Raw genomic sequence first — 27,556 nt, forward strand, 5'->3', positions numbered from 1 at the left:
TGCCTCACCCTTCTGCTTACACCTCCCAGCCTTCTGCCTGTTGTCCCTTCTCAGAGCTGATCCCTGCCCAGGTCTGTGAACACGAAATAGGGTCCTGCATGTTAGAGTGGGAAACTGGGGGCAAAAGATGCGGCCATCTCCCATTGACTTCGCTGTGGAACCTGCTAGAAGTATACGCCAAAGCCCCAGCTGAGGTCCCAGCTGATGGCCAACACATGTCACCAGACACGAAGCAGGAAGCTCCAGGCACCTTCTGACTGTAGTCTCATGAGAGACCCTAAGCAGGAACAGCCTACCTTACCCTAGCCAACCCCCAGAATCAGGAGATAATAATGATAGTTGTTTAAAGCCCCAGAGTTTGGGGATGATTTCTTATATGACCATAGATATCCAGAAAAAGTGGTTTATTAGGATTGTGGGATCCTGGGTATCAACACTGTTTTTCTGTATTTTCCAAGATTTCAGCAGTAACCATTTATTTCTTTTATAATTGATTAGAAATTGTTATTGAGAATAAAAACTTGGGGGACTTGGGTGGCTCAGTGGATTGAGCCGTTGAGCAGCTGACCTCAGGTCAGGTCGCACATGACCTCTGGGTCCTGGGATCCAGCCCTGTGTGGGGCTTCCCATCACCCAAAAGTCTGCTTCTCCCTCTCCCACTGCCCCTCACCCCGCTCCTGCTCTCTATCACATAAATAAAATCTTTAAAAGAAGAAGAAGAAGAAGAAGAAGAAGAAGAAGAAGAAGAAGAAGAAGAAGAAAAATATGGTCTATTTTTTTCCCCACTTCACCAAGGGAGAAATTAGGTCTGAATTTGAATTGAGGGACTTAAACCAGGCTTGGGGGAAAATTTTCCATGCAAGATTAATTAGATGCTTGAACGCATTAGAGACACATTCAAGTTGGTATGATGGAAAGAGTGGTCCATTCGGAGTGAGGAAACTTGGAAATGAATCTTCGGGTTTTTTTGGGTGACCTTGAGCAAGTCCTTGCTCAAATTCAGCTTTCTATTTTGAAAAATGCAGCTGGCTGCTTAGGGAAGATAACATCCAGCAGGGCGCCTGGCCCAGAAAAGTGGTAGGTGATCCTGCCTCATCAATGCCAATTATGAACAGGCATCTGCGAGCTCTGTGCACCGCCCATCCTTCACTGCCACCCGAGGCTACAGTTCCAATAATGAAATCTGCCTTTGAGAAAAACCACAGTTCTTTAAAAAAAAAAGAAGTCCAGCAACTCTGAGCGGCCCTCGAAGAGGTCCGGGCCTGCGCCGCCCGCCCTTGCTGGCTGGGGGTGGGTAGCGCGGCTCCTCCCGGGACCCCGGCGCCGACAGAGGGCGGGGGCGCGCCGGGCTGGTGTCCTGGCAACCCCGGAACGCGCTTCCGCGCGGGAAGCCAGCAGACCCGCTGAGCTCTCGCCCTCGGCTCGGGTTCCTCGCCCGCCCGGCGCCCGGCAGTTCTGCCGCCGGTTGGTGCGTTGATCTGGCCGCATCCTCGGTGGAGATCTCCGCAGAGGGAACGGGTGGAAGCCCGGGAGGTGGAAGGGGAAGGAGCACCTGGCGCCGGCGGGGCAGTGAGTCTGGGCGGGGAAGAGAACCCACTGGAACTCGACCACAAAAGCCCGGGGAGAGGGAGGAGCGAGGGAAGCTCTGATTAAAACGCCAACCCTGCCCCCTCTGGACCTGATGGCTTGTGGACTTTCTCCTTTTTTGCTTTGATTGATGCTTTTCTTAAAAAAGGTCTTTCCTTGGTCTCCGGGTTGCTTTTAATACTTAAAATCAACACACGTGTAGATGAGTCCCTGTACCCTGGAAATGGTCCACGGGACTGTCCTCTCCCCTCCATCGGCAGAGCGCCCTGCAGCAGAGAACTGGCGAAGGCAAGACAAAGGAGACTCCGCCATGACCACAGTGGAGAAGAGAGACAGTTGAGTTGAGGAAGTCGGAAGGGCTGGGTGTGGATTTGGACGCCAGATCGAAGTATATACCAAGGCCGGGAAGTTCAAAACACTTAAAGGACGGCCAGTTTGCGGGCGTATAAAAAGAACTCCTTAAATAGTAGCCTTTGTCTGTGTTAGACCAAGATATTTTGTTTGTTTGTTTTGTAAGCAGAGTTTATTGGGTTATAGGACAAAGCTCCCGAAAATGGAGGGACCCTAGAGGGTTGCCCCTTAACCCAAGATCGGATGAGGCAGATAGTAGCTCAAAGCAGAGGTTCTTACAAATTACCTCCTGGGATTCTGTAACAGCCCCAGAGGTATATTCCTAATGAATAAAGAGAGCCAGAGGTTTGACCTGCCCAAGGGTTCAGTCAATAAACAGAGAAACTGAGATTTGACCACAGTCTTCTGGTCTCCCAAACCTATGTCCTTTCATTTTTCCTTGCTCAGACATTAGATTGGTGGCACTGTTTATTGGATGGGAGAGCTCGGGTGGAAAGTATGATCCCTTTAAAGAAAGGTTTACATTAGATAATGGATGGTGGCTCCCTAATTGGTTCTGAAGGCTGAGAAGGATGTTTGGGGGCCCACGGCCTTTAGAGAACAGGGTCATGGGGCAGAACAGCCACAGTCTCAGAAAACCTTGGAGTGAGTGTATGAGCGTTTGTAGGTGAGTGACCTGCATGTGGGAAAAAGGGAACATTTTAGATGTTCTGTCTCTGCCCTATCAGATCATAGCTTGGTCCTCAGTCTTTTGTATTACAGATCTCCCATCTCCTCATTCTCCTTCACAAGTGCATGGAGAGGAAGGAGGTGTGACTCTCCATACCCACCTGTAAGTGGAGAGCAGAAGAGCAGAAGGAGTTAGAACCATTAATGGTCCGATGTGGCTAGGTCAGCAAGGAGGAAAAGGGTTTGGGATTCTAATGTTAAGCTCCAGACTTTTCCATAGTTTCCAGGTTGAGTTCAGGTAATGGAGGGAGCTGGGGTTTTAAAGATGGAGTAGAGGGGCTCCATGTTTTTGAGTTAGGGTTACTGGAAGAACACCAGACCCTGAGATCCCCAAAGATCTATGACTTCTTGTTTTGCTCTGTAGGTATGTCCCCTCAGGAGACCACATCTGAGCTCAGCTTAACACGGAGTCCATGGGTTTCGGGAAGGAAGGGGCTCCATGAGCCTGTTGAAGATGAATGCAAAACGGGGGTGTATATGCATTTTTCCAGGAAGGGGGGCCTATTGCTTTCATGACTCCTCAAGGGAGTCAGTGATCCAAAAACAGGGTTAAAAAACCACTGTCCTGGACCCTCAGGTTGTTTGTTGAGTCAAGAAATGGGCGAGAAACAGAGTGTTTGTTCAAAAGGTATCCACATTAAGCTAGCTTGGCTAGATGTATTACTTTCTGCTGCCAGACCATGCTATTGTGTAAATGAGCCGAGATGACAAGTGTGCGAAAGTTCTTGATTATGTAAGGTGTTATTCCTGACTAAAGACATGGAAATAATTAGCGTGAATTCCAGATGGTACCAAAGAAACAGACTTTCTTCTTAACTCCCCATTTCCCCCTGAATTCCTTTCTAGTTGCCGGAACCTTCTCTTGGTCCTTTTAGTTGAATCGTCTTGTATCAGAGCGGTTTAGTGAACTTGTTAGTTTCCTATTGGTTGGCTGACCGGACATTGAATTTGAATAACAATGATCATGCAAGGTGATGACCTTTTCCAGAAGGATGTGGTTTAGCTTCTCTGTATTACAAGAGCCTCCAGAGTTAGAGAGGTGGGGCAGGTGTGGGGAGCCGGGCTGGAGAGGTAATTGACTTGCTAGAATGACTGAAGTTACTTTACACAATGGGAGCATCACTGTAATTTCAGACTTGTAATTTCAGCTCTCTTCTCTTTGAGGAGATGCAGAGAGGCAGCCAGAAGCCCTAGAAGCTGTATCTAAGTGTCTCTGGGTTGTATTCGAGGCTCTGTTAGTTACTTCTAGGAAGATCCTGTAGTCAGCTGTTTGAAGGATGTGCTCTCTGCCTGTTTAGCAGAGAGACTGCTCTTCCTACCCTTGCTGTCAGACAAGCCTTTCCTGTTTCAGCAGCCACCTTCTAGACATTTGCTAACATAAAACTACTACTACTACTTCTCCTCCTCCTCCTCCTCCTCTTCCTCCTCCTTGTTCGTCTTCTTAAGATTTTATTTATTTATTTGGGGAGCCTGCATGCTCAGTTGGTTAAGTGTCTCCCTTTGGTTCCTGTCACGATCCTGGGGTCTTGGGATCGAGCCCCACATCGGGCTCCCTGCTCAGCGGGGAGTCTGCTTCTCCCTCTCCTTTTGCTGCTCCCCCTGCTTCTGCTTGCTTTCTCTCTCTCTGTCAAATGAATAAACAAAATCTTAAAGAAATATATTTTATTTATTTATTTGTCAGAGAAAGAGCACAAACAGCGGGATCAGCAGACAGAGCGAGAAACAGACTCCCCGTTGAGCAGAGAGCCTGATGCGGGGCTCAATCCCAGGACCCTGGGATCATGACCCGAGCCAAAGGCAGAAGCTTAACTGACTGAGCCACCCAGATGTCCCACCAACACAAAACTTATTACTCAAACAAGGAAATGTGCTAAATTTGTAGACAGTGATTTCACTGTTTGCAGCTCAGGGTTATATAATATGTTCGAATTTTGCCCCTAAAATTAAAAAAAAATGAACCTAGAAACTTGTGATGCCGTCCATAGCAACCAATTCTTGCTTTGGTGAACCTCAAGTCCGCTAGTAGCAAATATACAGTTAGAATGTTTACATGCTATGAAAAGGCAACCACTGGGGCCCCTAGGTGGCTCAGTAGGTTAAGTATCTGATTCTTAACTTTGGCTCAGGTCATGACTTCAGGGTCCTGGGATCAAGCCTCACCTCGGGCTCTGGGCTGGATGTGGAGCCTGCTTAAATGCTTAAGATTCTCTCCCTCTGGGATTCCTGGGTGGTTCAGGTGGTTTAATGACTGCCTTTGGCTCAGGTCATGATTCCAGAATCCTGGGATCGAGCCCCATATTGGGCTCTCAGCTTAGCGGGGAACCTGTTCTCCCTCTCCCTCTGCCGCTCCCCCGTTTGTGCTCTTCTGCTCTCTCTCTGTCAAATAAATAAAATCTTTTTTAAAAAATATTTTATTGATTTATTTGAACACAGAGAGAGAGAGAGATCACAAGTAGGCAGAGAGACAGGCAGAGAGAGAGGGGAAGCAGACTCCCCCTGCGGAGCAGAGAGTCCGATGTGGGGCTTGATCCCAGGATCCCGAGATCATGACCTGAGCTGAAGGCAGAAGCTTTAACCCACTGAGCCACCCAGGTGCCCCTCAAATAAATAAAATCTTTTTTTTTTTTTAAGATTTTATTTATTTATTTATTTGACAGAGAGAGATCACAAGTAGGCATAGAGGCAGGCAGAGAGAGAGAGGAGGAAGCCGACTCCCCGCCGAGCAGAGAGCCCCATGTGGGACTCGATCCCAGGACCCTGAGATCACGACCTGAGCCGAAGGCAGCGGCCCAACCCACTGAGCCACCCAGGCGCCCTCAAATAAATAAAATCTTTAAAAAAAAAAAAAAATTCCCTCTCCCCCTCTCCCTCTGCCCCCGCCCCCAATGCACTCTCCTCCTCTTCTAAAACGAATAAATAAATCTTAAAAAAAAAAAAAAAAAACTGCTGTTGAAACTGTTAAGACCTATGGGCAAAAATAATTGTAAGTAAATGCTCTTTTTCTTTTTTCAAGATTTTATTTATTTATTTGACACAGAGCAAGGGAGAGAGAGAGAGAGAGAGCAAGCACAAGCAGGGGAAATGGCAAGGAGGGGAGAAGCAGGCTCCCCGCTGAGCAAGGAGTCTGATATGGGACTCAATCCCAGGACCCTGGAATCATGACCTGAGCTGAAGACAGCCGCTTAACTGACTGAGCCATCCAGGTGCCCCTCTACTTTTTTTTTTTTTTTTAAGATTTTATTTACTTATTTGACCGAGAGAGGAATCACAAGTAGGCAGAGAGAGAGGCAGAAGCAGGCTCCCTGCTGAGCAGAGAGCCCGTTGTGGAGCTCAATCCCAGGAACCTGAGATCATGACTTGAGCTGAAGGCAGAGGCTTTAACCCACTGAGCCATCCAGGCACTCCAAGATGCCACTGTTATATAAGATTTTCTTCTACCTACTTTTTCTATTTTGTTCTCTTGATTTAGCTGTTAGGGTTAGTGTCAGTACCATCTTGATTATTGTAACATCAAGATACATTTTTTTTAAAGATTTTATTTATTTATTTGACTGACAGAGATCACAAGTAGGCAGAGAGGCAGGCAGAGAGAGAGGGGAGGAAGCAAGCTCCCTGCGGAGTAGAGAGCCCGATGGGGGCTCGATCCCAGGACCCTGGGATCATGACCTGAGCTGAAGGCAGAGGCTTTAACCCACTGAGCCACCCAGGTGCCCCTCAAGATACATTTTATAAATTACACTCTATAGCTCTATAACCTTGAACAAGTAATTGGGCATTTTTGACACTTGATTTCTTTATGTGTAATGTTATTTCTATTTTACTTGCGATTATGGTAATTCATTGCTAATACTGTTTACTTTACTTTTCTTTTTTTTTTTTAATATTTTATTTACTTATTTGACAGAGAGAGATCACAAGCAGACAGAGAGGCAGGCAGAGGGAGAGGAGGAAGCAGGCTCCCCGCTGAGCAGAGAGCCCGATGCGGGGCTCGATCCCAGGACTCTGAGATCATGACCTGAGGCGAAGGCAGCGGCTTAACCCACTGAGCCACCCAGGCACCCCTACTGTTTACTTTTCTTAAAGATTGGTTTTTCTTGAACTTTGCTTATCTACATTATTCGTTTTCCCATGAAGCCATAATTCTAATAATTTTTATTTCATTCATTTCTGTTTTTATGTTATGGTATCCTTTTTTGTCATTTTGGGGGGTTATTTTTTCCCCCTTATTTCTTGCATTGCAAGTTTAGCTCATTAATTTTGGATTTTTTTTTTAAGGTTTTATTTATCTATTTGTCAGAGAGAGAGAGTGGGCTCAAGCAGGGGGAACGGCAAAGGCTCCCCACAGAGCAAGGAAACCAATGTGGGATTTGATTCTGGGATCATGACCTGAGCCAAAGGCAGCCGCTTAACCAACTGAGCCACCCAGGTGTCCTAGAATCTTTGTCTTTTTATTTGTTTTTAAAGCTTTACTTATTTGTTTTAGAGAGAGAGAGAGGACCAATGGGAGGGGTAGAAGGAGAGGAAGAGAGAATCTCAAGCAGACTTGAGATCTCAAGCATGGAACGCAATGCAGGGCTTGATCTCATGATGCTGAGATCGAGACCTGAGCTGAAACCACATGTCAGATGTTTAACTGACTGTAGCACCCAAGTGCCCCTGGAATCTTTTTTTTTTTTTTTTAATACTATAATCTGTCAATTCTAAGGTGGACATTTTTCAGAGTTTGCATCTCTGAGGTTGGACTGGTCTTCCTAGTGCAGCGGGCCAAGTAGCAGGTGTGAAATAGTTGTTAGAAACTTTGCTGAATGAGCACTGAATAATGCAGAAGGTATGTCTGTGTCTTGGAAGAACATTCCAGAAGCAGTCGAGGAGCACTCATTTAAGAAGTGCTGCATCACCCATGTGCTTGTTGCACTGAGGTCAACTTAGGTGGGAAATGTGGGCATCAGTGATTGCACTGAAAAAGGGTTCAGTAATCACACTTTTTTTTTTTTATAAGAATTTTTTTTTCTTTTCTTTTTTTTTTTTTTAAAGATTTTATTTATTTATTTATTTGACAGACAGAGATCACAAGTAGGCCGAGAGGCAGGCAGAGAGAGAGAGAGAGAGGAGGAAGCAGGTTCCCTGCTGAGCAGAGAGCCCGATGCAGGACTCGATCCCAGGACCCCGAGATCATGACCTGAGCCGAAGGCAGCGGCTTAACCCACTGAGCCACCCAGGTGCCCCAGTAATCACACTTTTGAATGCAATAATGGCTTAACCAATTTTTTTGCTTATATTTTCCTTTTTTAAACATGCACACGAATGACAGGTCCTTAAAATCTACACCTAAGTAAGGTTGAAAGACTGCTTCAATAAATATATAATAAAAACTCATAAGCGGTAAAGCATTCTGTCATAGTTTAATTGGCAGCTTTCGTTCTTTGGGTACATAAAATACTGATATGCTAGACCCTTATATTCAGTGAAATACAGGATTACAGTAAATGCATTTCAGGCTCTACTTTCTACTTACTGCTTTACTTGGATAACTACAAGTTTTGATTTATAGTACTTATGTCATTGACCATGAAGCACCTCATGAATTCCATTGTGTTGTCCTCATTTACATAAACTATTTAGAAGTGTGGTTTGAGTTTCTAAGCTTATGAATGCTTTTGGCTGTTTTTTAATTATTGATTTCTAATTGTATTGCATTGTAGTCAGAGAGTGTGGTCTATGTTACATTTGTGGACACTACTTTTTGATACTGGGAAACTGTGCTCTCCCCTTCACAGCTCCGTCTCTCTCTCAGCCCTTCCCCTGGGCTCACCCCACCCAACTACTCACACATCAAGCAACCAGGTGACCCTTTCTTTACCTGGGGTTGCTCTAGGTGCTGTGGCACATTCCAGAACAGCTCTTCCCATGCTTGGCCCGCTCTGAGAATCACCTGAGGTGTTTCTTAACCATACTGACACCCAGGTCTTCCCTTGCAGGTCTGGGTCAGAGCTCTGGGATCCAAGTGTTAAACTGAGTGCCCCAAGGTGATCCTCATGACTTAGCAAATTGGAGAAACTGTGCAGTTGGGGAATCAGGAAGTGGGATGGGACTGAATGCAGTGGCGGAGCTAGACTTGAAGAGGAGGAATATCACTGCAGAACGTGAGCCTAATTGGTGCAGGGGAAGGAGGGTGTGCTCAGAATGCGTGTTCCCAGGCCTCACTTAGAGAGATTCTAATTCAGTGGGTTGTGATGGGATTTAAGAATCTGTATTTTTAACAGAGTTCTCAGATAATTCTGATGCAGGCAGTCCTTATGCCATACCCTGAAAAACTCAAGAATAGAGATCCCGGGGGAGGGGAAGGGAATGTACTCAAGAGTCACAGAAATCTGACTCCTCTTTTTTGTAATTTTCTTAGAACTAGAGGTTACATTGTGTCTATTGAGCTTCTATGCACTATAAAATCATGCATAAAGAAATGCAATATCCATTCCTCTTACTTTTTGTTTTTAAGTGACTGGTCAGGCACATAGCTCTATAAAATGACAAGAGAACAGACTGACTTTCACGAATCAGTAATTGTATAGCAGAGGGAAGATAATGGTTATGATTCTGTATCTGAAAAGCCTGGCTTTCAGGACTCTCTTACTTGGGGAATTTGGGAAGTTATAATTCTTTTTCATTTATTTGCTCAAATATGTGTTGAACATCTGCTTTGAGTCAGGCACTGTTCTGGGTGCTGCGAAGATGAGTAAGACATACTAAGTCTGGTGGGGAAGACACATATATAAATTAATGACAGTGGGGGGTGTGGAACCCATGGAAGTTTCTTTTTTAAAAAAATATATATTTTATTTATTTATTTGACAGAGATCACAAGTAGGCAGAGAGGCAGGCAGAGAGAGAGAGAGGAGGAGGAGGAAGCAGGCTCCCCGATGAGCAGAGAGCCCAATGCGGGGCTCGATCCTAGGACCCTGAGATCATGACCTGAGCTGAAGGCAGAGGCTTTAACCCACTGAGCCACCCAGGCACCCCCATGGAAGTTTCTGACGGTAGTTCTTTGGATTATTCATCAGTCTTTCCATGAATAATCCTTTGAAAGTTTGTTTTGGGATGCTCAATGCAATGTACAGATAGTTAGCTTGATTCAGATGTTATCTCTTTCACTTAATTCCAAGTAGGTAAACTCTGGAGGGTCAAGTAGTCTAGCATATGGTTAGGATTTTTGACTTTAGTGTCACAAGAGCTGTGATCAAATCTGGACTGAAGTGTTTATTTTCTGTGTGATCATAGGCAAGTTGCTTAACCATCTGTGCCTTAATTCCCTGGAAGGATAAGCAATACTTAGTTCTGTGGTTGTTATGGGAATTAAGTGGGATAATGCATGTAAAATGTTAACATAATCCTCAATACACAGTACATGCTCAATAAATGTTAGTTTTGAAAAAATAATTTATATAATCTAGGGAACAAGATGGAGGGCTAGGCATTTCATTTCATTTCAGTAATGAAATCTGATGGTGATGTGTTGCAGGTACTAAACACAGCAATTTTCTGGAATCTAAGGGATGCTTTGCCAACACAACATCCTCCAGCAGAAAGGTCAGCCGCTCATCTTCTGTTGAAACATGTCTTAGTGTGAGCGAGCCTCCAGGCCTCTGCAAAGTGTCTGCTCACCTAGAGTAAGTAAGGGTGCAATTAAGACCATAACTATTGGGGTAAATTCTGACCAGGAAGCCAATATTCTGAGAGGTGGCATGACATGTTTGGCAAGAGCATGGATCCTGGAGCTGGACTGTCTAGGTCAAACCCCAGCTCGGCCAAGTTCATCTGTGTGAACTTGGGAAAATTACTTACTTTCCTGGGCCTTAGTTTTTGCATCTGTAAAATGGAGATAATACTTCATAGAATTGTTTTGAGGTTTAAATGAGCTAATACATGGAAAGGGATTGGAAGACTCCGTGACGCACAATATGTGTTGTAGACATGCTTGTCATTATGAAGTTCAAAAGCAAGTGAACTAAGCTGTATTTTTTGGAATACATACTTAGGTGGTAAATCTTAGAGAAAAGCAAAGCCATGATTACTATAAAAGTCAGAGTCAGGATAGTCATTAATGCTCGGGGATAGGGACACACAAATGGTTTCTGGAGAGCAATGGATGGGGGGAAGAGTGGAGGGGAGGGCTGGCTTTATAATTATTTGTCAAACTATTTGTGGTGAGTACTTTTCTCTGTTTAGATTTCTTTTTCTTATTTATTTTTTTTTTAAAAGGTTTTATTTATTTATTTGACAGATAGAGATCTGTCTCTGTAGGCAGAGAGGCAGGCAGAGAGAGAGAGAGGAGGAAGCAGGCTCCCTGCTGAGCAGAGAGCCCAATGTGGGGCTCAATCCCAGGACCCTGTGATCATGACCTGAGCTGAAGGCAGAGGCTTTAACCCACTGAGCCACCCAGGCGCCCCTCTCTTTCTTTTTCTTTTTCTTTTTTTTTTTTAATTTTATTTATTTGAGCGAGTGAGAGAGAGAGCATGAGAAGGGGGAGGGTCAGAGGAAGAAGCAGACTCCTTGAGCTAAGCAGGGAGCCCAACTCGGGTCTCAATCCCGGGACTCCAGGATCATGACCTGAGCTGAAGGCAGAGACTTAATCAACTGAGCCACCCAGATGCTGCCCCTTTGTTTAGATTTCTTCACAGTAAAAGTTTTGGAGCCCCCCCCTTTTTTTTTTCTTTTTGGAACTTTTTTTTTTCTAATGTCTTTTATTTTTAAAGGTTTTATTTATTTATTTGACAGAGATTACAAGTAGGCAGAGAGGCAGGCAGGGAGAGAGAGGAGGAAGCAGGCTCTCCGCGGAGCAGGGAGCCTGATGTGGGGCTAAATCTCAGGACCCCGGGATCATGACCTGAGCCAAAAGCAGAGGCTTAACCCACTGAGCCACCCAGGCGCCCCTCTAATGGCTTTTGTTATAAGGAAAGTAAGTACACGTATAAATTTTGAAAGTATAAAAACAATATTAAAAATAAAACTCATGGCAATTCCACCTCTTAGAGAATCAATATTAACATATTTTTAAAAAGATTTATTTTTAAGTAATCTCTACACTCAACGTGGGGCTTGAACTCACAACCCTGAGATCAAGAGTCATGGGTTCCACAGACAGAGCCAGCCAGGTGTGCCTTAATGTTAACATTTTGAAGTTATTTATTTTTCTTTAACTTTTATTTAAAATTTTTAAACTTAACATCTAATGTATTATTTGTTTCAGGGGTATAGGTCTGTGATTTGATGTTGTTTTTTTATGTGCATGAGAAAAAAAAGTCTTCACCCTTCTAAAGTGTGCAAACTCAGTGGCTTTTTCTTTTCTTTTTTTTTTTTTTTAAAGATTTTATTTATTTATTTGTCATAGAGAGAGAAACGAGAGTGAGCACAGGCAGACAGAGTGGCAGGCAGAGGCAGAGGGAGAAGCAGACTCCCTGCCAAGCAAGGAGCCCGATGCGGGACTCGATCCCAGGACGGTGGGATCATGATCTGAGCCGAAGGCAGCTGCTTAACCAACTGAGCCACCCTGGCGTCCCTTTTTTTTTTTTTTTTAAGATTATTTATTTATTTATTTGACAGAGATCGCAAGTAGGCGGAGAGGCAGGCAGAGAGAGAGAGGAGGAAGCAGGCTCCCCACCGAGCAGAGAGCCCGGCTTGGGGCTCGATTCCAGGACACCGGGACCATGACCTGAGCCAAAGCCAGAGGCTTTAACCCACTGAGCCACCCAGGTGCCCCAAACTCAGTGGTTTTTAACATACTCACTAAACCATCACCACAATCAATTTTAGAACATTTCATCACCCCCAAAAAGAAGCCCATCCTCTTGAGCAGTCACTCCCACCATGTCCCCTAACTCACCAGCGCTAGACAACCGCTGATGTCCTTCTTATCTCTGTAAACTTGCCTATTCTGGACATTTCATATAAATGGAATATGTGGCCTTTGGTGTCTGGCCTTTTTCATTCAGTGTTTCATTTTCAAGGTTCATTAATGTTACAGCATGTATCAGTACATCATTCTTTTTTTTTTTTAATTGGGGTGAATTATATATAACATAACATTTGCCATTTTATCCATTTTTCCCCACTGGCATTGATTACCTTTCAACTATCACTGCTATATTTTTTTAAAGGATTTTACTTATTTATTTGACAGAGAGAGAGAGAGCAAGCACAAGCAGGGAGGGCAGCAGAGGGAGAGGGAGAAGCAGGCTCCCTGCAGGGCTCAGTCCCAAGACCCCAAGATCATGACCTGAGCCAAAAGCAGACACTTAATGACTAAACCACCCAAATGCCCCCATCCTTGTTACTTTTAAAAACATTTTCACCAGTCCTGGGCGCCTGGGTGGCTCAGTGGGTTAAGACTTCAGCTCAGGTCGTGATCAGGTCAGCTCAGGTCATGATCTCAGGGTCCTGAGATCAAGCCCAGCATCCGGCTCTCTGCTCATCGGGGAACCTGTTTTCCCCTCTTTGCCTGCTTGTGATCTCAGTCTGTCAAATGAATAAATTAAAAAAATCTTAAAAACAAACAAACAAACCATTTTCACCAGTCCCAATAGAAATGCTCTACCCATTAAGCAGTAATTCCCCATTCTCCCCTCTCTGCTGACCCTGGTACTCTAATCTACCCTAATCTACTAACCTGATCTACTTTCTGTCTCTCTGAATTTACCTATTAAGGTATTTCATATAAATGGAGTCCTATAATGTTTGTCCTTTTGTATTTGGCTTATTTCACTTAACACAATGTTTAAAGTTTCATTCATGTTGCAGCATGTATCAGAACGCCATTCCTTCTTATGGTTGAATAATATTCCACTGTATGTCAATACCACTTTTGCTTCTCCATGCATTGGTCAGTGAGCATTTGGGTGGTCTCCACTGTGTGGCTAATGTGAGTAATTCTGCAAAGAACATTCCTTTACAAGTATCAGAGTCTGTTTATAGTTCTTTGGGGGTATATGACTAGGAGTGGAATTGCTGGGTTATATGGTAATTCTCTAACTTTTTTGAGGAAACACCACACTGTGTCAGTCCCCTCAAGTTGTGGGTAAATAAATGATATGTCGTGGACATTTATGGGGGTCAGACCTAGTTGTCATAAGGGAGAGTAATTCTAGTGTAAGATATGTAACATTAGGTTCTGACTACCAATTTAAGCCCATGGAAGAATCTAATCCTCTTTCTTTCCAGCCTGGCTGCAGATTTGGGTCTGAAATCCTCCTCCTCACATTCTGATCACTCCTCTGAAACCTCATTGCCTGAAGTGCCAAAGGATAAATATCGTGAGGAGTTCAGTCTGCTTAAATTGCAGACAAGTGAGTATGTCATAGCCTCTCCCCTGTATGCCTCCACACCCAGGGCTTTCCAGAAGTCTGTCGTGCTGTTGAGCACTGTTCACTCAGGAAGTGTCAGGGGTGGACATGCTTCATCTCTAATTCTCACAGTGACTCTGCTGAATATATGAAATATATTTTTGAATATGAAATACATATAAAATGTATATTAAAATTGTATGTCATAAAATATATGATATGGAAATATATTTTCTAAAACTAAAATGGATTTATATAAAAACCATAAAAGTACTATAGCAAAGCATTAAAATAATAAAAAATAAAGCATTAAAATAATAATAATAGTATTTAGAGTATAGAAACCCTTCCCAGTGTTTTTCCAACAGTATCTCCATTATGCCCTGTATCTGTGAGGAATTCTGAAACATGTATGTGCATGCATGCATGTACTCAGGCATATATAGGTTATATTATATATACAATCATATTTGCACTCGTGGAAAATAAGATATAAACTATTTTCACGCAAGGCAAATAGATCATGGACCTCTTTCTGTGTCACACATATAAATCTAGGTGGCTAATATAGACCTACCCATTTTACACAGAATCCACTGAGGCTTGGAGAGACTTCGTCACTCATACGAGAACACTCATACGAGAACACGGTGTTGGGGTTAGAATTGGAACTTGCCAGCCTCCAGAGCCTGTGTGCTTTCTTGGCCATCACAGAGCCCAAGGGCTTCTCAAGCAACCCTAACGCTGTTAGGGGATCTCTCATTGTTTAAAATTGCTTTAGCGGTTTATAAGAAAGGTACTGAATGAGGAAACAAAGACACGGACAGGTCCAGCAACCTGCCCGAGGTCTCGCAGGGGCCTTTCTCCTTTGCCGGAGTTGCGTGGAGACATCTTCCCGTGTCACTCTTGCGCACGCGCCCGCCATCGTTGCTGCCACCACCACGGGCCATCCTGCCCAGTTGCGGTGGTTGCCAGGCCCTTCCCTGCCTGATAGGCATGCTCTTCTTCCTACCCACTTATCAGGGTGAAGGTTGGAATGTAGGTGCTCTGAGACACGTAAAAGTGTCTCAGAGCTTTCCATTCGATACATCACTTCCAGCTAAAAACTTGGCTTCAGTTTTGGACGAGAGGGTAAAAAGGGAAAAAAGAGGCCTCTTAGATCCCTCTCTCTCCACTTCCCTCCTTTCAGGCCTCATCCGCCCGAGGCTGACATTGCCCCTGATGTAGAACCAAGGGATTACACACGTTGATAAAGGACAGCCAATCAGAGAGTGCCTGGGACAACTTTCCTGTGATTTAACTGCGTTACGTGAGGCTGGGAGCGATGCTGATGGGAGGATTTCTGATGTCTTGCAGAAGATGGGCAGCGTCCGGAATGGACATTTTACCCAAGATTTAGCAGCAATATCCACACCTACCATGTTGGAAAGCAGTGTTTCTTTAACGGGGTCTTCCTTGGCAACAGGAGGTCTCTGTCAGAGAGAATGGTGGACAAGTGCTTTGGGAGGAAGAAATACGGTAATATTTTCCTCCTGGACCTTGCCTGTGCCATGCCTAAAAATACTCCCTGAGTTGTGGTTCTGTAGGCCCAACATTCCATGGCTGGCATCCGCCCTCTGGGGTCACCATGTCACTCGAGCGCAGCCAGGAAGATGGGAAAGTGAAGGGGACGGCTGGCAGACTGCACTTTCTGGCAAAGAACTCACAACATATGCTGATCCACATTTTTGTTTTTCTCTGAATTTCATAAAATGCTAATGTGACATTTAAGTCCTCAGATAAGTTCTCTCAGATACTTATTAATAGAAACCTTCATTCAAGCCTCCAGAAAATAATTTAGGTTTCAGTTAGCTGCTGCCCATCATATGTATTTAAATTGTACATTATATTCTTCAAAGGGAAAATATTCCCTTAAACCTTAGCCTGAAGTGCATGCTGTTATTTCATAGCTTATTTAATTAAAGGTAATTGAGATGAGTGTATATATATATATATATATAGAGAGAGAGAGAGAGAGAGAGAGAGTGTTTGGAACATGGGGAGTTCTCTGTCCCAACCTACCCATAATAGATTTATGGAAAGATCCTAGGGTTGCTGGGTACCCAAGGACCATTATAGCACATGCTTCTCTGGAAATACCTGTATAGGAGGCAGCCATTGCTTCATGGATTGCTGTCACAGGGATACAGAGGGAAAGAAATAGAAAGTTCTCATTCTTGAGTTTCAACATAGGCCTTTAAAAAAAAAAAAGTTTTTATTTATTTATTTGACACAGAGAGAGAGATCACAAGTAGGCAGAGAGGCAGGCGGGTGGCGGGGAGGAAGCAGGCTTCCTTCTGAGTGGAGAGCCCAATGTGGGGCTCAATACCAGGACCCCAAGATTATGACCTGAGCCAAAGGCAGAGGCTCAACCCACTGAGCCACCCAGGTGCCCCTCAACATAGGCTTTAAACTCAGAGCAGAGACAAATAGTTTTCTTCTTCTTCTTCTTCTTCTTCTTTTTTTTTTTTTTTTTAAGATTTTATTTATTTGACAGACAGAGATCACAAGTAGGCAGAGAGGCAGTCAGAGAGAGGAGGAAGCAGGCTCCCTGCTGAGCAGAGAGCCGGATGCGGGGCTCGATCCCAGGACCCTGGGATCATGATCTGATCCAAAGGCAGAGGCTTTAACCCACTGAGACACCCAGGCATCCCCAGAGACAAATAGTTTTAAAGATCAAGGCTTTTGTCTGGCAAGAGAATACACAAGAAGCCATGCTAGAGGAGGTGGGAGAGCTTTGGGGAGTCCCCATTCTGCTTGATTCCCAACACCAAAGCCTAGCTGGGGTTTCTGCCTCTGAGGGTGGCTGGGCGAGATCTCAAGCTTCAGAGTCAAGTGGTTATCTGCTCTGGCTGAGCAGCAGGGTAGTGTGACTGCTATGGGCAATGTCTGGGCAGAAAGCCAGCCTCAAGGTCTCACCTACCCAGGAGATGCAGAGGAATAGCTGCATTTTTGTGCCCTGTGAAGACTAAAGATTGGGATACAGAGAAAGTAAGAAACAGAGAGCCAGCCAGGAGAACTGCCCCGGTCTTACAACTGAAATGCTGGGAGACCACAGTATGAGGGGTGGGGGACCATCAAGCTAGGGATCGAAGGAGAATAAATTGTTGCTTCACCTGATACATTGTGGAGGGGGCTGGCTTCCTGAGGATCAGATTAGATGACATGTTTTAGCAGACAACAAAAATAAATGGCAGCTTTCAGAGAGTAGCAGAGATAATGTGAGTATCAGATACTAGTGTGGTTTGCAGTCCATGACCCAGGACCCAAAGCCTTACCCCAGAGCCCTGATATCATGTAAGCCTGTTGTGCACACCCTGACTTCTCACTCCCAACTGAGATGCAGCCATTGGGTAGAATGGGGAAGATTTATTTAAATATGAGATAATGGAGAAAAATCAGGAAGGGACTAAGTGTAGCTGTATAGTACTTAAGGATGTTCTTGGCCACAGTAGGACAAAAACCAAACTGTCAGAGGCTTAAATCACAAGATATTATATGTTTTTTTGAACATATTTTATTTATTCATTTGAGAGAGAGAGAGAGAGAGAGTGCACACAAACAGGGGGAGAGGCAGGGGAGAGGGAGAAGCAGACTCCCTACTGAGCAGGGAGCCTGATATGGGCCTCGATCCCAGGACCCAGAGATCATGACCTGAGCTGAAGGCAGATGCTTCACCATCTGAGCCATCCAGGTGCCCCAGATATTATATGCTTTTTTTGAAGTTAGTTATTATATATTTAACAAGAAGCTTTGAAATCTAGGTGGCCTATATGGACTGGTTGCCCAATGATGTCATCAAAGACACCAGTTCATTTTGTCTTTCTGTGCTGCTATTCTCAGACTGTGTTGGATTTTTGTCTTCATACTTGTCATCTTATGGTTACAAGAGAACTGTTGCTGTTCCAAGCATTGTATCTCTATTCAAAACATGAAAAAGAGGAATCTCTCTTGTTGCCTTTCTCTTTTAGAACAAAGGGAAAATTTTCTCAAATGGTCTTTAGGAGACTTCCATCCACCCCGTCTCACTGCCTAGAACTGGGCCAGTGTTAAGTATTCGTTAGAAATAAATGGGATTATCACGATCGACTCAAATCCTAATCCTAACCCATGACTTCCCTCCTAGCTCAAAGTAAACATTATCCTGAATTATGTGCATTATTATTTCCCTTCCATCCTTCCTTCATTCCTTTGTTCCCTCCTTCCTTCCTTTTATGGTCTTTATATGTGCTGAATAAATGCAAAGATATACTTATGAAATATTTACTGAATATATAGAATAAAGTATCACAATCACTTTCATGCTTCTTATTCCATTTAAGAAAAGAAGTATTGTTGGGCGCCTGGGTGACTGAGTGAGTTAAAGCCTCTGCCTTCAGCTCAGTTCATGATCTCAAGGTCCTGGATCGAGCCCCGAATCTCGCTCTCTGCTCAGCAGAGAGCCTGCTTCCCCCTCTCTCTCTGCCTACTTGTGATCTCTCTCTGTCAAATAAATAAATAAGATCTTAAAAAAAAAAAAGAAATGGAGTATTGTCTTTACATTTTAAATTTCTTTTTCAAAAATATTTTATTTATTTGACACATAGAGAGAGGGAGAGTGAGAGAGCACAAGCAGAGGTAGCTGCAGGCAGAGGGAGAGGGAGAAACAGTTTCTCTGCCGAGCAAGGAGCCCAATGTGGGGCTGGATCCCAGGACCCCAGAATCATGATCTGAGCCGAAGGCAGATGCCCAGTGGATTGAGCCACCCAGGCATCCATCAAGTCTCTTTTTAATATAGGTCCTCCCCTTTCCTTGCAGTTTATTTGGTGTAGAAACTATGTCATGGGCTCCTGGGTGTCTCATTTGGTTGGGTGTCTCCTTTGGCTCAGGTCATTATCTCAGGGTCTTGGGATCGAGCCCTGTATCGGGATCATGATTCAATGGAGAGTCTGCTTCTCCCTCACTTTCTGCTGCTCCCCCTGTGTGTGCTCTCTCACTCACTCTGTCTCTCTCTAAAATAAATAAATAACATCTTAAAAAAAAAAAAAACCAGAAAGAAACTAGATCATGTATCCTGTAGAGTTTGCCAGTCAGGATTTTGCCAATTACACTTCTTGGTACCATTTAACAGGTTTCTCTGTCCTGTGTATTTCTTGTAAACTGATAGTAGGACCTATAGGCTTGATTTGTTTTAGGTGTGATTACTTCTTAGGTGATGTGCAGTGACTTCTTTAACTCCAGAATAAAATGATCTTTTCCCATTTTTTTTCTCTTCCTCAATCTCTTACAGTGCTTGATACTGTTAAGCTTGGCACCAGACATTTCTTCTTTTCGTGACATTCTCTTCTCTCTTGTTATTTCTTGGATAAGATGGAGAGACAGCATCATGACTGCCAGTCAGCTTCCATTACAAACTGAAATTCAACACCTTTATTATAGAAAAAAAAAAAGATTGAAATATGTTTCATTAATGGTTGGCTCTAACCCATTAGCTATGATCAGGCCATTGGTAGAGTTCCTTCAAGGCCTAATTTGTTGTCATAGAACAAAGAACAAAATGTTGTCTGTAGTTATAAATTATGGGGAAATAGACCTGAAAATATAATTTTTCTCTTCTGTAGCTCTTCCTCATTAGCTAATTTCCTTCTGAGATCTAGTCAGAGACACTGATTCCAATTACCTTTGCTTCTTAAGCATTATAAGATACAGGGATTCAAAGAGCACCAATGCTCAGATTTTAAGCAGACGCCTTGCTTACTCTTTGCAGATACCTTTGATTCACCATTCACTTTATTTATTTTTTTTTAAAGATTTTATTTATTTATTCGACAGAGAGAGATCACAAGTAGGCAGAGAGGCAGGCAGAGAGAGAGGAGGAAGCAGGCTCCCCGCCGAGCAGAGAGCCCAATGCGGGGCTCGATCCCAGGACCCTGGGATCATGACCTGAGCCGAAAGCAGAGGCTTTAACCCACTGAGCCACCCAGGCGCCCCTCACCATTCACTTTAAACCAAAATATCCCATCTGAACCTAAGCGATTATTCTTTCCCAGGGTGGGGTTATCATGGCACTTTCTGGAAAATCTCCCAAACACAGTGTTTTTCAAGCACACTTTTCATCTTCTCCAGGCAAGACAATCACAAACATAATAATATGTACCTCATAAAAAAACATGAAATTATCTTGTTTCCATTGTCGTATTGATAGAGCCTATCTTTGGATTACCTTTAGTCCTTTTTATGATCATGTTTTTAAATTTTTAAAAATTTTATTCATTTATTTGAAGAGAGAGAGAGAGCCAGCACAAGTATGGGGAGCAGCAGGTAGAGGGAGAGGGAGAAGCAGGTTCCCCACTGAGCAGGAAGCCTGATGCAGGGCTCGATCCCAGGACCCCGGGATTGTAACCTGAGCTGAAGGCAGATGCTTAATGACTGAGCCACCCAGGCACACCCATGTTTTTAAATATCATTCACAGATATTGATCCTAGGAATGGAATACCAAAGTTAACTCCAGGAGATAATCCATATATGTACCCAGAACAGAGTAAAGACTTCCACAAAACAGGATCAACTCTCCCACCAGTGAATTTCTCCATGTAAGTGTCTGTGAATACTAGGGTTCTTTTGTTAATTTTATTTTTATTTATTTTTAAAAAGATTTTATTCATTTATTTGACAGAGATAACAAGTAGGCAGAGAGGCAGGCAGAGAGAGAGGAGGAAGCTGAGCAGAGAGCCTGATGTGGGGCTCCATCCCAGGACGCTGTGATCACGACCTGAGCCAAAGGCAGAGGCTTTAACCCACTGAGCCACCCAGGCGCCCCTCTTGTGTTAATTTTAAAGTAATTGTATCTCTTTGTACTATATATGTTATATTTCATAAGGAATAGATTCCAACAAAGCATGGTTGCCGACAATTCCTAGAAAAGTTCATTTCTAGTTCCTTAGTGTCCGCGTATATGTGTGTGTGTAACTGAAATTATACACAGGATCTTGACTACAAAAATGTGGTTGTTAATTTTGTCCCTATCGTTATTACTGTAAGTCTGAAGACTTTTCAGTTTCATATCGAATCAGATTGTTCATCAGTGACTACTGTTTGAATTGATCTACACTTGGAACTAAACTTAGGCCAAAGTGACTGAGGAGAAAGGGAGGTTTGTTAAGTTAAAAGAAAAATAGTAGGTATATTGCATTAATATTTTAAAAAAATGGATCACGTTTGCTTTCATGATGTTTAGTACAAATTATAATAAGAATTATGACCTTTATAGCTGTGAGGCCCGTAGGAGGCCATTAAAACCGGAAAATTAAACATTCTATTGAACACGATGATGTACCAATCTCTCTGCTATAGAAGCCATGCCAATTTGATGGTTGTCTGTTCTGTTTTTCAGAGTGCCTTATGAAAAGAAATATGATACATTTATTCCACTAGAGCCTCTTCCACAAATTCCTACGTGAGTTCTCGCACCGTGTTTTTATATTATCCAATCTTTATGAAATTATTAGTTATTTATAATTTTCTCCTACGAAGGAGCTCGTAGGCCCCCAACACAGAGGGACCTTTGGCCTTCCAGCAGGTGGGGCAATTTGTATGGAGGGTTTTGGTGAGGCACTTGGAGGGCAAGTGCTGTGGAGTCTGGCAGCTGGGTTGTCCTCATCTTCAGCAGGTAAGATGGACAGTCCGCCAGAGGCCCCATTTTGTGCTAGGTAAACACTATGGGGGGGGGTTTATATGGAGCAAAAAGATTTTCAAAACCCAAGAGCTGTTGGAAAAGAAAGGCCAGTGCTTAAATGAGTGCAGCCAAGGAGGCTGGTTAGAGTTTGAAGAGGCAGAGGAAAAGCCATCTGAATATTCTCATGTTTGAGGGAAATATCGTTCTTCTGATCTCGTATTTTAAGTTCACCATCATTCTGAACCTCATTTATTTGCCCAAGTAGGGTTTAGACCTAGAAAATTATATGTGTCAGCATAAAAAATTTCACTTTCCAGGGGCACGCCGGGGGCTCAATCTGTTAGGCAACCGACTCTTGATTTTGGCTTGGGTGATGACCTCAGGGTCCTGGGATTGAGCTTGTGTTGGGCTCCCTGTTCAGTGAGAGTCTGCTTGTCTTCCTCTGCCCTTCCCTTTGCCCCTCTCCTGCTTGTGTGTGTGTGTGTGTGTGTGTGCTCTCTCTCTCTCTCTCTTAAATAAATAAATAAATAAATAAATCTTAAAGTAATTTAACTTTAAAATTTTTATTTATTTGAGAGAGAGATAGAAAGAACATGAGTTGGGGATAGGGAGAAAGGACTTCCGACTGAGCAGGGAGCCTGATGCGGGGCTCGACCCTAGGACCCTGAGATGATGACCTGAGCTGAAGGCAGACATTTAACTGATGCCATTAACTGCATTAACTGGCGCCATCCAGGCGCCCCCAAAATTTCACTTTCTAATACAAAACAGTGTCATGTAAGTATGGCTAGAGTGGGCAAGTGACCCACAGTCTGACCTACGTTCAGCTGAGAGAAGAGACCAAACCCTGGAGCTTAGTGGAAATAAAAGCCTTTTTTAAAAAAAGATTTTATTTATTTATTTGACAGACAGAGATCACAAGTAGGCAGAGAGGCAGGCAGAGAGAGAGAGGCAGAAGCAGGCTCCCTGCTGAGCAGAGAGCCCAATGCGGGGCTCGATCCCAGGACCCTGGGATCATGACCTGAGTCGAAGGCAGAGGCTTTAACCCACTGAGCCACCCAGGCGCCCCAAAATAAAAGCCTTTTATTCTGAACTTGTGAGCTTTATTTATTTTCTTTTTTAAGATTTTATTTATTTAGTTGACAGAGATCACAAATAGGAAGAGAGGCAGGCAGAGAGAGAGGGGGAAGCAGGCTCCCCGCTGAGCAGAGAGCCCGATGCGGGGCTTGATTCCAGCACCCTGAGATCATGACCTGAGCTGAAGGCAGAGGCTCAACCCACTGAGCCACCCAGATGCCCCAGACTTTTGAGCTTTAATACCTTCATGGTACTGTATTATTCCTCGAGGCACATAATTAGGGCTTCTCATGTCTGTATTCTGCACTTTTTGTAAACACTCTTCTAGAATATTTAAAATGAAAGTAATTGCCAGGGCACAAAATAAGTCTTTATACATTTAAGAAGACTGAAATCATATCAAGTATCTTTTGTGACCGTGATGTTGTGAAAACAGAAATCATTTACAAGAGGGGAACTGGAAAAATCACAAATATATGACAAGTGATGGATCAAAGAAGAAATAAAAACAGGGATAAAAAAATACTTTCAGACAAGTGAAAATGGAAATACAACATACCAAAACTTATGGTATACTGCAAAAGCCGGTAACAAATGCCTATGTTAAGAAAAAAGAAAGATCAAATGAACAACCGAACTTTACACCTCAAGGAGCTAGAAAAAAGAACAAACTAAGCCCAAAGTTAGTAGAAGGAAGGAAATAACAAAAGCCAGAGGGGAGATAAATGAAATAGAGACTTAAAAAACAGTAGAAAAGATCAATTAAAGTAAGAGCTTTTAAGAAAAATTATTTATTTTAGGTGCACCTGGGTGGCTTAGTGGGTTAAGCATTTACCTTCAGCTCAGGTCATGATCTCAGGGTCCTGGGATTGAACCCGCATCGGGCTCTCTGCTGAGTGGGGAGCCTGCTTCCCCCCCTCTCTCTGCCTGCCTCTCTGCCTACTTGGGATCTCTCTGTCGAATAAATAAAGTCTTTAAAAAATTATTTATTTTACTTTATTTTTAAAAGATTTTATTTATTTTATTTGACAGACAGAGATCACAAGTAGGTGGAGAGGCAGGCAGAGAGAGAGAAGAGGAAGCAGGCTTCCCCGCTGAGCAGAGAGCCCGATGTGGGGCTTGATCCCAGGACCCTGGGATCATGACCTGAGCTGAAGGCAGACGCTCAAGGACCAAGCCACCCGGATGCCCCAATTTGACAGACTTGATCTCAAGTCTATCATAATATTTTGTTACAATTATTATGTTTATTATATTATTTTTATCATGAGTCTGGTTTTTTTTATTACTTCAACAAAAGTTTAAAAAAATGATTTCTTTCGATGTTAGGGAATGCTTGTGGTTTTGTTCTATTGATGCTTTCTGCTAGTATCTTTCTATATTGCCCAAATGAGAGCCCGCTCGTCTTGTTTGGGCTTCTTTATGTGATACCCTTGACCCCCACCTATTACCTATGTAGTCATCCTGTTTCCTTCCTGCAAGGACTTCCCCATTGCTAGCAGATTTATCAGGGCATTTTTCCCCCAGTCATGGTGCATTTCTCCCTAAATGTATGAAAACCGTAGCTGCCAAAAGTTGAAAAGATGAAGAATGTCTGACTCATCCCAGGAGTCCCAATTCCTGGTACCTCTTGGAACACACACAGTGTAGGCCAGCATATGTCCTTTCAAATCTGCAGACTTGGGAGGATGCCGGTGTCTGACTTAACTGAGGCCACAGCAAAACAACAGAAGGCACACTCAGGTGGGCTTCTCAAGAGAGCTGAATGAAAGGACTGTTTCCGGATGGATAAACAGCTGGAGGGAAATTTCGTGGAAGGGCAAAGTCCCCTGAGGCTCTCTTGATTGGGCAGTCACCACTGTCACCACTCCCAAAGGTTTCATTGCCCAGCTTGACAGGAGATGGAGAATGGCTGTCAGGAAGGTGTTGTGGCAGTGGAGAGTGTAGTCACAGGCAGAAGTGGGGTACCTCAGGAGATAGTAGGAGTAGAGGAGCTAGGTAAGAAATACCCCAACCTCTGCTTGCTTTCTGGTTTCCTGTTGATTAGCCAGGTGTTAGCCAAGCCTGGCTGAAAGCTAGGGGCATATGGTAGGGTCAAGGTGGTACAAGTTGCAGGGGTCAGGTCTCTGGGCAGAGAAGGGCAGAAAAGAGAGTTGGGTCTGGGGAAGAGGGAAATGCTGAACAACTAACATGGTGGTTTGTTTCATCGCCAGTCTCCTAAATTGGGGGGCCTTCTTGCTTTGGAGGATGCCGTGTCTGATCCCCTGAAGGTATTTGTCCATTTTGCTGCATACAAACTCAAACCCAAGTGTTGTTTTCTTTCCACAGCTTGCCTTTCTGGGTGAAGGAGAAAGCCAACAGGCTGAAGCACGAGATAAGAGAGGTGGAGGAGCTTGATAACTGGCAACCAGCGTCCCCCTTGGTGCACAGTTTATACCCTCCTGGTGGGTTAAAGAACCTTCAAAGAACAGTATAAAAACTGGAGGCAAGCCTGGAAGAGAAGGCCTTTGAGAGGCTTCACAGTGGAGAGGAGAGAAGGCGAAGCCTCTCCCAGAGTGGATGGTGTCCTTTGCCCCAACGTGGTCCTTGGGCTGATGACACGGCCATGCATCACTGGTTGAGTGTGTTGGTTGAGCACTGGTAATCTTATAATGGAGCACAGCCTTTAACTCTGTGCCTCTATCCACAGGTTCTCTGGATTCCGCAAGACAGTCCTGAACAGAAACAGGTCCGTAGAACCCGTACTGACTAGTCAGGGGAGCCCCTTCGATCGATCACTTCTGTCAGTGTGACTGCTCTAAATCAAACGCTTGACTTTGATGAGTAATCACTGTGCTGTGCTCTTTTTAACTTTATATTTTGAAAACTTTCAAACTTACAGAGAAGTTGTGAGACTCATTCAATGAAAAAATCCCCACATATCCCTCATCCAGAATCTACAACTGTTAACATTTGTCAAACTTGGTGCCTTCTCTCTCTTTCTTTTGTTACTCTTATTGTTTTGTGGAATTATTTGAGAATGAGTGGCTGCCATCATAGTCCTTTACTATATAATTTAACATGTATCTCCTGAGGTAAAGGATCTTCTCCAATGGTTGCCATATAAGTATCAAATTCAGAGAACTTAAAATTAACACTGATGCAATTCTACTGGTAGACGGCCAGTCTTCAGTTTTATTCAGTTAAATTTAGTTTTCGAAGGATACTCTCAAATTATTGGTAAAATGCAGGCATGGGGCTTTCATTAATTTGGTAAAATTGTTCTTATTAATACTACTTTGAGATTTTCTCTGCTATTTGCTTGGTACATGTCAGGATATTGTGAAAGCTGGATCTCCACAGGTCATTCATACCATTGTCCTGCATCGCTGTTCTCCACTTTTGTAACGTTTGTCCACATGGCCACGCAGGACGAGAGCTCCATGAGGACCAGTCCTGAGTCTTAGGGCCTTTCCTCAATGAGGCAAGAAGCAAATATCTGGAGAAAGAGGTGGGAACAAAAGCCAACTGTATTCAGTCAGGCCAGGCTGTCACCCTCTGCAGTCAAGCCAATGACTCAGCAACTTTTTTTTTTTTTTTTTTTAAGATTTTATTTATTTATTTGACCCAGAGAGAGAGAGAGAGAGATCACAAGTAGGCAGAGAGGCAGGCAGAGCGAGGGGGAAACAGGCTCCCCGCTGAGCAGAGAACGTGATATGGGGCTCCATCCCAGGACCCTGAGATCATGACCTGAGTTGAAGGCAGAGGCTTACCCCACTGAGACACCCAGGTGCCCCTAATGACTCAGCACCTCCGGTAGCCAATCTGTTCTACTAAGGAGACCCCTGCTGGTTGGCTAATGAGGGTTGCAGGTCTGGTCTGCCCAAACCTTAAGGTGGAAAGAAAGAATTGGGGCCCAGACTGACACTCAAAATACCCAAAACACGAGATATGATTTCTTTCATTGGCAAAGAATTGTCTCTAGACATAGCCAAAGTAAAGGCAACAGGTTTAGGATGCAGTACATCCACGCTGTCTTCATACTGGCCTTTGGACCAACTAGTAGAGAACATTGTAGTCATACCACCAGCAACTGGGTTTGACCACTTCTTGGGTTAGCATCTACATGCCCCTGGGCTGATTCTCTTGCCCGTGGGACACAAAGCTCACTCCCGTCCACAACAAAATCCAGAAAAGAAAATAAAACCAAACAATTTAGAAAAGGAAAGAAAAAAGAGGTTGCCAACAGATTTTCTCAAATACATGCACTCCTGAAAAAAGCAAATTTTTATGCTTCTGTGTGTTAAAATATAAAAAAAGTCAGTTGCGACCGCTTGTGTGGATGGATAATGGAGAACACAATAGAAATGGAAAAAGTGATTCTGCAGGAATTTCCAGATGGGATTATCTAAGTGGAATAGGAAACACTCTGCGTTGTCAGTTTTGGAGGGAAGAAGTCCTACACAGTAAAGGTATTAAGGAAACCAACTGAAGGACAGTTTCAGAAGGTGTATATTAACCTTTAGATTTCAAAGAGGTCTATGTAATTCTAATATATGGATCTAAACAGAAGGAGATAGGATTAAAAAAAGAAGGCTATTGAATAATTGATCTTGAGTTGTAGTGCCACATTCCATCTCCTAGAAACCATTCACTGGATTTGGGGTGCTCTGTGAGCACATCTGAGTGGCCAGGTCTTTCTTACTCCTCGGCATTGCCAACCACCAGCAGCTGAGGAGTTTCGCTGCTAACTTTGGGCAGGACATAAATCCACGTGCATGCATCTTTTGGGGAGACTAAGGCATA

The 27,556-nt window shown here is 43.7% G+C and overlaps 1 protein-coding gene across 4 annotated transcripts; it reads left to right on the forward strand.

Annotated features, from left to right (window-relative positions):
* Positions 1-1,301: 1,301 nt before the first annotated feature.
* SPATS1 (spermatogenesis associated serine rich 1) lies at positions 1,302-26,044 on the forward strand. Of its 4 annotated transcripts, none has more exons than XM_059178127.1 (8): positions 1,302-1,569; positions 1,848-1,922; positions 10,184-10,331; positions 13,879-14,003; positions 15,357-15,518; positions 20,492-20,612; positions 21,413-21,475; positions 25,100-26,044. In XM_059178127.1, exons 2-8 carry the CDS (start codon positions 1,898-1,900, stop codon positions 25,245-25,247), a joined length of 792 nt encoding a protein of 263 aa, XP_059034110.1. In that variant the 5' UTR covers positions 1,302-1,569; positions 1,848-1,897; the 3' UTR covers positions 25,248-26,044. The 4 variants fall into 4 exon arrangements, with proteins under 4 accessions (XP_059034110.1, XP_059034109.1, XP_059034108.1 ...); XM_059178125.1 differs by lacking the exons at positions 1,302-1,569; positions 1,848-1,922 and adding an exon at positions 8,682-8,810 and having other exon boundaries at positions 25,100-25,215; positions 25,461-26,044; XM_059178124.1 differs by lacking the exons at positions 1,302-1,569; positions 1,848-1,922 and adding an exon at positions 8,684-8,810.
* The last annotated feature ends 1,512 nt before the right edge of the window (positions 26,045-27,556 follow it).

This window comes from Mustela lutreola, chromosome 6 (assembly GCF_030435805.1).
Source record: "Mustela lutreola isolate mMusLut2 chromosome 6, mMusLut2.pri, whole genome shotgun sequence".
Taxonomy (NCBI): domain Eukaryota; kingdom Metazoa; phylum Chordata; class Mammalia; order Carnivora; family Mustelidae; genus Mustela; species Mustela lutreola.

What these genes read in the sequence shown, in the direction of transcription:
- SPATS1 (XM_059178124.1), top strand. Translation starts at nt 8,753, where the DNA reads ATGGGACTGAATGCAGTGGCGGAGCTAGACTTGAAGAGGAGGAATATC. An exon ending in GAGGAATATCACTGCAGAAC is followed by an intron (nt 8,811 to 10,183) that starts GTGAGCCTAATT and finishes GATGTGTTGCAG; the next exon opens with GTACTAAACACAGCAATTTT. An exon ending in CTTTGGGAGGAAGAAATACG is followed by an intron (nt 15,519 to 20,491) that starts GTAATATTTTCC and finishes TATCATTCACAG; the next exon opens with ATATTGATCCTAGGAATGGA.